Source organism: Pecten maximus, chromosome 1 (genome assembly GCF_902652985.1).
Source record: "Pecten maximus chromosome 1, xPecMax1.1, whole genome shotgun sequence".
Classification (NCBI taxonomy): domain Eukaryota; kingdom Metazoa; phylum Mollusca; class Bivalvia; order Pectinida; family Pectinidae; genus Pecten; species Pecten maximus.
In genome coordinates, this window is record NC_047015.1 from 51590716 (window position 1) to 51603301 (window position 12586).

The following is a 12586-nucleotide window of genomic DNA, read 5'->3' on the forward strand; positions in this document are numbered from 1 at the left end:
ACACCATTGAGGCATCCTAGTATCATACATCTTTATATCTCTCTAAGTCAGATAAAATAAACATCTTACCATAAGATATATGATATAAATCTCGAGCAATTAAGGTCGGATGTAGATTTCGGGTTGACCCATAGCCCATGGGGATGGATATGCCGATGAACATATTTAAACCTGTCGAAATCGTTGTCTCGGTTCATTCTGTCCGTCCACAATTTTGTTTTGCGATTTCTAATGGAGAAATTTACAAACAATTTTCATGATAATTTTGATGGAAATTCAGTCTTGGTAGTAATATAGTGTTCAAATAAGTCCATGAGGTTGTATTTCTTAAGGATATCAAACATGTCGGGAATAAAACCTTTCTGTTCATGTATGTCATTATTTAGGTAGGTATATACACGCATCAGGAAGACTTTTTTGGCAAGAAATTCATTTGGTAGCTTTATAAGTCGATAGAGAAACTGAAGTTTTCGTCTGTCGATTTCTGCGCAAACACGAAAGAGACCAAGCATATTCTCCGCGATATCAGAGCGTGTACGTGCAGGGAAATTCCGTATTTTCCTGACCGCTAAGTGTTGGAAGCGGGAGAGTTTGTCAATGTCATTTTGTCGTATATTGTTCCACGTTTCGCAACCGTACAATATGGACGGCAATACAACTTTTTTTTGTATAAACTGAGGTATGTAAGTGGATTTATGGTAGGGTTATGTGACCCAATGCCAAGAACAGAGAATAGTGATGCGCGTCCTTTCTTACAGCTTTTTTCAATCTTTTTGGAGCATGATAAATTGTTTGAAATCGGTATTCCCAGATGTTCATGGGCCTCTTTCACTTCCAGTTCTATTCCATCTAGGATCCAGTGAAACATATTACTATCGGAACGTCCACCAAATACCACTGTACAACTTTTCGTAGCATTTAATTTAAATTTCCATTGGAGCGAATAATTCTGACAAATGTCGAGAAGATTTTTCAGCGCACGCGGTGATAAGGCTACTAGGGTAATGTCGTCGGCAAGTGTAAGGTTGCCACAGCGGATGGCATTTAGTGGAGCACCATAATTTGAATCGGACAATTCGTTAAGGAGATCGTCAATGAAGATAAGGTAGTATAACGTGGACAGGACTCCCCCTTGTCTCAATCCACGTTCCATGTCGACCCAGCGGGATGTAGTTCCATTGCATAAGATGGTGCTTTTTAGTCCTGAATATGTGTTCCTGATGATGGTAAGTAATTTCCCTTTGATTCCTTTCTGTTTCAGTTTATACAGGAGTCCCGAATGCCACACGGTGTCAAAGGCTTTCTTTATATCGAGGAAAGCCGCATACATTTTACTGTGCTGTTCAATATTTGCATACAGTGTTTCCTGGAGTAGAAATGATGCTGTTTGGCAGCCGATAAAACGTTGAAAGCCCTGTTGTTGTTCATTCGGGAAGGTTGGGCAGTTTTCCGCGAGCCACGAAGTGAGCCGTTTGTGGATAATACTTTCATATAATTTATACACTACCGGTAAGAGCGATATAGGCCGATAGTTGTCAGGGTCCGATCTTGGTTTGTTGTTGCCTTTATATATGGGTATAATGATACCCCTTTTCCATATTTCAGGAATATACGTACTACTTGTAATGAGGTTGAACAGCTTCGTCATACCCATAGCCAGGTAAGTAATTAATGTCCGTCCACCATACTTAAAATGCTCATTGGTCAATCCATCGATTCCTGGGGCCTTCCGTAGATTACTTTTCTGAATAGCTTCTACAATATCTCTCCATGTCAGATAAAATATACATCTTACCATTAGATATATGAAATATGAGCACACAATGAATGTAATCGACATGGCTCTCTAGAGTACGAGGGATGATTGATATGTTGTAAGCCTCGTATTGAATGAGGTTCTCAAGGATGTTGTTTAAGTCCTACTATCCTCTGACTATATAGGGCCGTGTACCCAAGGACTGGTCTCATTTGGTTGGTTTATATCGAGGAGGTAGCACTCTTAAAGTAAACAAGACAAGCGGCTTGTGCAAAATGGACAAAATCGGTGAAAGAGCAGTGATCCAATATTTGCATAAAATAGGTTTAACATCCATTATGATATGATAGCAACACTAGGAACAGATGCCCCTTCATATGATACACTGAAAGGGTGGGTGGCGGAATATAAGCGCAGCTGACAGAGCCTTGAGGATGACCTCCGTCCTGGAAGGCCTGTCAATGTTGCAACCCCAGAAATGGCTAATAAAGTTCATGATATTGTAATGACTGATAAACGAGTCACATAAAGATATATAGCCAGTAGAGTTGGCACTTCACAGGAAAGAGTACATTCCAATCTGATCGAGGATCTTGCAATGAGAATGCTTCGGCTTGATGGGTACCAATATTTCTGACAGTTGATCAGAAGCACACCAGGCGCACATTATCGCGTGCTAATCTTAAACATTTTTTTGAGGAAAATCCTGCCAACTTTCTTCAGAGATTTGTCACATCAAACACGGGTCCATCATTTTACCACAGAGGCCAAATAGCAATCGAAACAATGGAAGCACCATGGCTTTCCCCCGCCAAAGAAGGCAAAGACTGTTCCACCAGCTGGAAAGGTTATGACATTGGTTTCCTGGGATGCAGATGGTATTCTGCTGGTAGATTATCTCCAAAAGGGACAAACAATCAATGGCACATACTATGCTTCAGTCCTGAGGCAGTTGCGCGAAAATATTAAACTTAAGCGCCGCAGAAAGCGTTATTCCATCAGGACAATGCCCCTATTCACAAATCTGTCATTGCCATGCATGGCTACCATTCACGATTGTGGCTTGAAATTGATTCAGCATCCGCCTTATTCATCCGATCTCGCTCCATCAGACTTTCATCTATTTCCAAAACTGAAAACAGTTATGTTATTTCAGGCACCCACTTTCGGTCAGATGATGACGTCATACATACAGCTAGTGCATGACTTTCTGAACAGTCAAGAAAAGGAGTTCTATAAAAGTGGCATTGAGGCCCCTGAACACCGCTGGCAAAAGTGTATAGATACTGAAGGAGATTATGTTGAAAAATGATACAATATGTCAGGCAAAATTCAAATCCTTCATTATGAGGCTCGCAACATATCAATCAGCCTTCGTAAGTGGTTAGAACTGCGATATTGAGACAGTGTTTTGAAAAACAAGTTTTAAGGATTTACATACGAGATAGCTTCACAAACTTTGAAGTAGATTTGATTAAAGCCATTCATGATTGAAAACAAAACTCTTGATGTCATTTCACGTGGACTGTTTCTGTATGTGTAACATGTCACCTCATTTTTGTTTTCATTGAAAAAAAGGAAAAAAATGTTTCGTTAGTACCAACGTCATTTTATTTTTCCGTAATAAAGTAATCATATTGACCTTCAATTTTGATTAATACCGTGCTTTTTTTCCTATATAGAGCTATTCGCACGCATGCGTACTAGTCTTACATTTTTTAGGCATCTGAATCAAATTTTACGATTATTTTGAAAGCTTCCTCAAAATATGAAACTTATGTAAATAGAGCAGGCACCTTCGACAGTCGTTTTTCTTCTAATTTCGAAAATGGTATACTTCTTAAAGATGAGTGCCGATTTAACGCCAACGATTGATAAAATTAAGTGTGGAGAAGATGTGGCGAAAGGTTTTTAACATGGAAGGTGGTGGTAGATTCATGGTGCAGTTGGGATTAGCTAAAAGGGAACTACATACCAAGCTTGTTACTGTAAAATGAACTCTTACCGCTAGACAAAATCGTGGTTATATCAATACTCCATTGGTAAAGAGGTTTATAATTAACGTTTAACGTCAGTTTCAATCATGACAAAGCCGAGTCTGGGTGGGAAAGTGTCGTGAGTCGACCTCTGTGTTCTTCAACGGGAATAAAAGTAAACGAAGGATCACATAAACATATCCTCACCTACCCAACATTATGAGCCCCATGATAATCATAAAGCAGTGTTTTATGTTATATCATCAAAAACGGACAATACTCGCGTCTCAAATAATAATTATAATGGAAGACAGTTACCAATCCCCCCGAACGACCCCTGCAGTCGCTAATGAAGCTTAGAAAAGGGACAATGTTGTTTCTCAAGTTCGTTTATGCCTAAACATAAACATTTCATAGTAAACAGAAAACATCAACAATTCAACAAATCACAGACTTCCATTCAACTCCTTATGTCAACAAACGTTTTGAAAGTGTTACCATTCTGTTCGGCATCCCTCACAACTCATTTGTAATAGTCTTTGGGTAAATCATATTTTGACCAATCAGATACCTCAATTTCATTACCATGGTATGTGTTGTGAATTTGATTTTTTATATTACCCGAGAGTAACACGATTTTAAAATTAACACACAAATGCTTGATATTGCCATAAACACAAACATTACACACACCATTATAAGAACCACAAACAGAACATTGAAAATACTAATTACATAGTTTTTTTTTTTATTTTAGCGAGCATATGTCATACTATAATCTCGACATATCCATACCTCATGTGTGTTGGGACAGTTAGTAGTTATCCGTAACATTCTGACCAAAATTTCGAATCGAAAGGATTCCACTGACGAATTCAATTCAAAATTTTTGTCAGAATGTTACGGAAAACTTCGGACTGTTCCAGCATACATGAGGTATGGATATGTCTAAATTATAGTATAACATATGCTCGCTACAATGAAAAGCCTATGTAATGAGTATTTTCAGTGTCTTACCTCATTGTATGCTTTCTACACTTGTGGCCACCATTTTGAATTCGTATCTTAAGATCACGTGACTCCCCTCCGTGATTATGTTACCAAATGGGTACATGCATCGGCAAATATATACTTGTCTACGTATGGCCACGTTTCACTGTAAATTATCAGTCATAGTCAGCATATTTGGGATCTGTACAGTGACATCTTGGGAAATTACAACACACTTGTAACTGAGGCCTCCATATAACATTTCGTGTAGAAAATTGGATCTCAACGGGCTCGACGGACCGGATGTGACGTTCTAAGCCTTCCTTTATTACATCCACTACACTTTGAAGGTCGGAATTGCCGGAGTAGTTTAATGGTTTCGCTTCGCTTGGGTCAGATGTCAATTCATAAAGTAATGGTTCGTCGTGGACCACTGCGTCTGGGCAAGTACATATCGGACGGCATTTGTGTGTCCCTGGGATATAGTTAGGTGATCGCAGGACTAACTTCCACACCTTGTTACCTGTTAATATATGAGGAGGTCCAAAATATTATATACGTTTGACAATAACAAGACATACAAGGTGAATAAAATACATCGCTCAATGATCAAGGAAGGGAACAAAAGAATGTATTTGAAATAAAGATTGTTTGCGTCTCATTTGTTTGACTTAAAGACATATCTACCGTTTCAACGTAACTGCTGCTTTTTTTTGTGTAATTCATATATGATCAAGCGTACCCACGAAATTGAAGTCCCACGAATATTAATGATTGAACAGTATGTGAGGAAGTTGTATCATCAAAAAGTTTCACGAATATAGAGAAGAACAAGTCATGTTTTTGATGAAAACAAAAACAAAACAAAAACAAAACAACATATTGTCAGGACGTCATTGAAAGCAATATTAGCCATTATCAAATGTAAGGCTAGTTTTTATTTCGTCTCCTTGGTTGGATCACATAATCATGCGGAATTTGATATATACAACATTACAATAAAAAGAAACGGTTCAATATTTCCTTTATGACGTCAGTTCATATAGACCTTGGTTTTGGCCTATGCATTACCTAGCCTTGGTCTGTATATCACATGACCTATATATTTCCTTTCATTGATCTATATATAACCTGTTTCAGTCCTATATAATATCTATCCATGACCTCTATATTATCTGCTTTGGCCTATACATTACCTGTCATTGGTCTCTTTATTATCTGCCCTTGACCGAAATAGTATTTGTCCTTGACCTATATTTCACCTGTCTCTGCCCTATATATTACCTGTCATTGGCCTCTTTATTATCTGCCCTTGACCCATATCTATATATTACCTGCCGCCCTTGACCTATATATAGTCTGTCCTTGACCTATACATCAGCTGTCTTGGCCAATATATTACCTACCCTTGACCTATATATCAGCTGTCTTGGCCAATATGTTACCTGTCCTTGGCCTATATCGGATGGCGTGTACGTCGATCCCGCAGTAGTGAACCATGAATGTGTGAGGCGACCTCGTGTCAATCTGACTCAGGAGGGGTAAAACATCTTTTCCGTCTATAAGACGATCTTTTGGTAGTTCTGCCCCCATGGCACGCGCCAGTGTCGGATACATGTCCATCATCCACGTTGGTTCGTCAACTACCGTTCCTGGTGGGATCTTACCTGGCCATCGAATCACACCGGGCATGCGTATACCGCCCTCCACTGCGCCCTGTCCTTTACCACCTTTGTAAACAGTAAATATGCAGGATAGAAGTTTTTAAAAAAGTGTTAAATTTTATAGTGTGTTTATAAGTAATAAACTATTAAAGGATCTCAATGACATGCTCCAATATGACGTCGTTGAAAGTAGGGACAAAAATATCAAATAAACAAACTTGTATTTGCTTCGCTCCATTGACTCGTGAGAGGCGACTAAGTTTGAAATTTTATCTTTTCTCTCCTTTCTTGATAACCATTTTCTACCTGGTGTCTTCGTAGACATTGCTTCACTTTTGGCATTTGAGTTAAGTGGTTATACCTTTTTCTCCCAGATGAGACATATCAGAGTCTTAAACAATGCTAGTTTCTATTCTCTGCTTAACGTTGAACATTTTGGGAGTATAAACGGTTTTTTCCCGGTGTCGGTATAATGAGGCCAGATGTGAGGTCTTAATTGGTGTTTTCGGCAGTATATTTCAGTGAGGTAGCACTACAATATCAGCATCTGGAGTTCCGCACCATCATAAGGACACTAGCTCACACGAAGATATCACAGCCTCTCAAAAATATTTACTTGGCATACATAGGGAAGAAAAACGTCCATTGACCCGTGAATACAAAAAACAAAAAAAAATCCTCTTATATTCATACCTTTAAAAATACCATTGTATCCACCATTCATTTCGCCTTGAAGACCAATTTCTTCCAAATAACCTCCGTTGTCGGACGTAAAGTAAACAACAGTGTCGTCCCTAAATCCAAGTCTGTCCATGGCATCCGTGATTTCCCCTACCCCACTGTCGAGTTCCTCCACCGCATCGCCATAGCGACCGTGCTGAGTCCGCCCATGAAAATCTTTTCGTAACCTGGATAGCTGTATGGACATGGGTCCAAGAAACTACCAGCAGAAACGGACTATTGTCGAGTTTTCTTTGTTCTAAAAATTCTACACTTTCCTTCGCAAACCTTTGCGTCATTCCTCGGAGACGAATTGGCTGCTCCACTATATTGAAGTCTTTATAAAGCATACTGTTTAGTATTTTCATATTAGTAACGACGAACATGAATGTTCCGACAGGTATTAAAGTGAAAACAATTAACACTAAAGAACAAAGCGCTCCTACATACGACCGCTTGTAAAGTCCAAACGACGTCAAACATCCTACCATTATGATTCCTAAACAACGCCACTGCCATATTGGAAAGTATGCCCTGAAAATGGAGTCGCCATCATCGCCAAAATCGCGAAGGTTTGTCAATGGAAGACCGTAAAAACTGTCGAATCCCTGATTCTTTGGATGATAAACATTGTCACCAAATGTACGGCTCATGCCCAGGTGCCATTTTCCTGTAAGTATAATATTATGTTCATTTTAAGAATGTCCGACAGTTGCTAGATGCTTACAACATTCATTTAATGTACACAGCATGTACACTTTTACGTATATTTATTAGAATACTTCCCTCTATAATATGTACCTTACCTTGACTTCAGTAACATAATTAAATGGCTGTCCTCATATTTGTATATCAATCTGTATGTCTGTTGTATATGACCTTGTCCCTTATTGACAGACCTCCGTATAGGTAAGAACCGCATTTATACTTGAACCACTGCCTCTTCTTCGTACCTCTATTATAGCACACACACACCCTATATTTATTACGAGCGAATTTTCTCACCAATTTTATTAATATTTAGCATATACCGGATATATAGTGATCTATGCTGACATACAAATAACAGTGAAGGTCCTTTCAGTCCCCTCTCCTCGAATCCTCGAATTAGCCATTTTGGATAACCTGTTGGAGCCGACTAATTACCTGGGCCCAATTGTTCAAAAAGTGATTAGGCTAATCACATTTTAACAACATTTTTTAAATGCTGATATAATAATTTCTTATAGAACTAACTTGACAAAACTTTATGAAATTCTGTAATTCCTAATTCTCTTCCAACTGGCATAATTTAAAGACGATATACTTACAGGTTTTGAAACAAATGAGAAATAAACAAATGAGAAATGAATTTTTTACTAATCAAGTGATTAAGCTAATCACCCTTTGAACAAATGGGTCCTGATGGCTTGTTTCACTAACGTATCTTGCTTGGGATTCCTGATTATTGGTGCTTTTCCGTTGCCCATTGCTATCGATAATGCACATGCGCTTTCTTATAAGACAGAACTATTTCATTAGAGCTTAGAATCAGAATATCCTCGTCGATCACTGCGCGAGCTCTGACCTGTATGGCTTTCTTTCCTACCTATTTTTCGGCATAGCCGTATTATATTCTTTTGGCCCCCGATATGACGTGACAGGTGGCGTTACTGGTCAAGATGAAGTATGTGATTGGTCAATGTAGCGGTAAATGCAAAATGCAGACATGCAGTTAAAAACGAAACAAAGTTAAGATTGAATGGAAGCTGAATAAGTGGATGTATCTTTTCAAATGACACATTAATAAAATTATATTCCTGATTCAAATGCAGTCTTATTATCACCAAAAATGATTCAAACTGATATACTTTTGTTATCCGTCCTGAAACGCATTAGTTCGTTAACTTATTTCCCTAGCAGTTTAACATTATAACAACCAGCATTAAAAATATGCCATTTGTCTTTTTTTTAAAGATATTTCTTGTTTGGAGTAACACTGTATCGCACAAAGCTCTGCCTTCTTTACCTATTAAAGCAGTCTTGTAGCCAGCGGACTGTGCCAGTTCTGCTATGGTGACCTCGCTTGGAGGTAGTCCTCCGTAACTGGCAACGAATGTGTTGATTCGAATTTGTCCGGACGGCACCATACCTGTGGAGACAAAAATCGCTATGCTACCATACTCTTGACCCAGCAAATTCAAACATATCTAAATCAGATGCTGAACTATCTTTTTATGTCTTGACAAATAACAAATTTTTGCTTCTTCTCACGTAATATTGTAGATTTCATAGTGTCCTAAATCCAACATATCTTAAGCAGGTGTTAAATCATATTTTGTGAAATGTCTTATTTCCGCTTAAATGTTACTTCACTTAGTTGACCCAAAATATAAATATTTCAACATAATATAACAAAGAAACTACTGGTACTTAATTAACTTTTCCTAACAGACTTCCCGGTGCTCATACTTAACTTTTTCAAATTTCTCATGACTATAAACATCAAATTGTCGATCAGGAGTTTCAAACTCTAGCTGATATTATGCGAAAACACAGTTTAATTTCGCTATAACCGTTGTTTGACACGAAGGTAATTCCAAACAGATCTCGAAATACCGCGGTATGACCTACATGTATATACACAGTGTACGTGTATATGCATACTGTTTTACAATTACGGAAACATGCTCATATTTATTATATAATATATGAATTATACACAGCCGCCCTGAGCAAAGACTTTTATGTTGACATTTGTTTTCATACAATTTATGGTCTTTATCTACCTATTTATAGTTACTGACCGAGGTAGTCTTATCTGATATGACCGGGTACCGACCCGTCAGTAGCTCTGTGTAACTAAGGGGGACACATGCAGGCTCGCAGCTGCTAGGTGGCGTGATACCTATATTTACCTGGTTTGAACGGGTACTGGCTTGTCTGTCTAAATAGGGGGAACACATGCATGCTCGCAGCCGCTAGGTGGCGCGACACATATTTACATGGTTTGACCTAAAACTCGTCAGCATAAACACCACAAGGTCGTATTAGCTGACGTCAAACCGTTTTATATGGTAACGACCCATCAGCAGTTCTGTGTGACTAGATGGAACACATGCATGCTCGCGGCCGCTAGATGGCGCGATATATATTTACCTGATTTGACCGGGTACTGGCCTGTCTGTGTAACTAGGTGGAACACATGCATGCTCGCGGCCGCTAGATGGCGCGATATATATTTACCTGATTTGACCGGATACTGGCCTGTCTGTGTAAGTAGGGGGAACACATGCATGCTCGCGGCCGCTAGATGGCGCGATATATATTTACCTGATTTGACCGGGTACTGGCCTGTCTGTGTAATTAGGGGGAGCACATGCATGCTCGCGGCCGCTAGATGGCGCGGTATATACTTACCTGCTCTTACCGGATACCGACCCGGCAGTAGCACTGTGCGAATATGGGAACACATTCTCGCTGTCGCTAGGTGGCGCGGTATAGCTTCACGGTAGCGCTTTGATTCCGGGGTTACACATACTCGTTTCCGCTGGGAGGTACGATAGAATATGACATCATCTGACCGATGTTCGACACAGGGAATACATGTTCGGGGCCGATAGGTGGTGCACGGTTAAGTCTTACCTGATCTGACGGGGTACCGACCCGTTAGTAGCGCTGTTCGACTTGGGGAATACATGTTCGGGGCCGATAGGTGGTGCACGGTTAAGTCTTATCTGATCTGACGGGGTACCGACCCGTTAGTAGCGCTGTTCGACCTGGGGAATACATGTTCGGGGCCGGTAGGTGGTGCACGGTTAAGTCTTACCTGATCTGACAGGGTACCGACCCGTTAGTAGAGCTGTTCGACTGGGGGAACACATGCTCGCGGCTGCTAGGTGGTGGGTCATTTTTGCCCCTTCCCTCGCTAGGCGGTCAATGTTTGGTGTTTTCAAGGTAGTGTTACCAAAGCAACCAACATCACCATAACCAAGATCATCGGCGATGAATATGACAATATTGGGCTTAGCATCTATACCGATGGTCGCTCCAAGAACAACCCCAAGTACTGAAAGCAATACATGGGGTGCCGACATCTAAAATAATAAAACAAAATACGTCAACGAGATAATCTTCTATACAAAGTATGTTCAAAGTGCTGATGTTGAGTGGCGAATCGTGCTCTACATGGATTGGTGGAATTATTCGTGGTTAGTTTGGAAAAGTTCGTGGTAATGCTTGTTAAGGTTCGTGGTTAGGTATGGTAAGGTTCGTGGTAAGGTTTGGTAAGGTTCGTGGTTAGGTTTGGTAAGGTTCGTGGTAAGGTTTGGTAAAGTTCGTGGTAAGGTTCGTGGTTAGATTTGGTAAGGTTCGTGGTTAGATTTGGTAAGTTTCGTGGTTAGATTTGGTAAGGTTCGTGGTTAGATTTGGTAAGTTTCGTGGTTAGATTTGGTATAAGGTTCGTGGTTAGGTTTGGTAAAGTTCGTGGTTAGATTTGGTAAGGTTCGTGGTTAGGTTTGGTAAAGTTCGTGGTTAGGTTTGATAAGGTTCGTGGTAAGGTTTGGTAAGGTTCGTGGTAAGGTTTGGTAAGGTTCGTGGTAAGGTTTGGAAAGGTTCATGGTAAGGTTTGGTAAGGTTCGTGGTTAGGTTTGGAAAGGTTCATGGTAAGGTTTGGAAAGGTTCATGGTAAGGTTTGGAAAGGTTCATGGTAAGGTTTGGAAAGGTTCATGGGAAGGTTTGGTAAGGTTCGTAGTGAGGTTTGGTAAGGTTCGTGGTAAGGTTTGGTAAGGTTCGTGGTAAAGTTTGGAAAGGTTCGTGGTTAGGTTTGGTAAGGTTTGTGGTTAGGTTTGGTAATGTTTGGAAAGGTTCGTAGTGAGGTTTGGTAAGGTTTGTGGTAAGGTTTGGTAAGGTTCGTAGTTATGTTTGGTAAGGTTCGTGTTAAGGTTTGGTTAGTGACGTTGTGTAGATTAAGCAAGGTTCGTGGTAAGGTTTGCTGAGTGTATGCTTATCCTCTACATTATATTCGCAGTATGTTCGTGGTCATGTTTGGTGAGTTGCGTTCATGCTCTACACTATATTTTTGGTGAGGTTCTTGCTTACGTTGGGTGATTGTCAGCTCGTGCTCTACATTGTAATGTGGTGATGCTTGTTGCTACGTTGTGGTGAGTATCAGCTCGTGCTCTACGTTATATTGATGGCAAGGTTCGTTATTAGGTTTTGGTGAGTGTCTGTCTGCGCTATATATTGCATTTGTGGTGAGAATTATGATTATATATCCTAAGGGATGTACACTGGTCAATACTACAAATCATAGTTTGATGACAGACTGTAATAAATACACCATATTATAAACATTTTGTGTAAATCTACATTAAGTATAAGTTTACCTTGCTGTGTGTAGAAATGTCGCTGATAACATATGTGCGTAGTCCTCAGTCCGTCGGTATACTATGTCCACAAACACTGAAGTACTTATCAGAGATTTAGCAGGTCAGGCGAAC

The 12586-nt window shown here is 39.8% G+C and overlaps 1 protein-coding gene across 1 annotated transcript; it reads right to left on the minus strand.

Annotated features, from left to right (window-relative positions):
- Nucleotides 1-4711: 4711 nt before the first annotated feature.
- LOC117337486 (steryl-sulfatase-like) lies at nt 4712-12552 on the minus strand. Its single transcript, XM_033898490.1, is given in 7 exon segments — nt 4712-5245; nt 6168-6452; nt 7080-7287; nt 7289-7776; nt 9115-9237; nt 10915-11182; nt 12473-12552. Coding segments are annotated over 6 exon segments (1719 nt in total). The 5' UTR covers nt 12473-12552; the 3' UTR covers nt 4712-4898.
- Between the last annotated feature and the right edge of the window lie 34 nt (nt 12553-12586).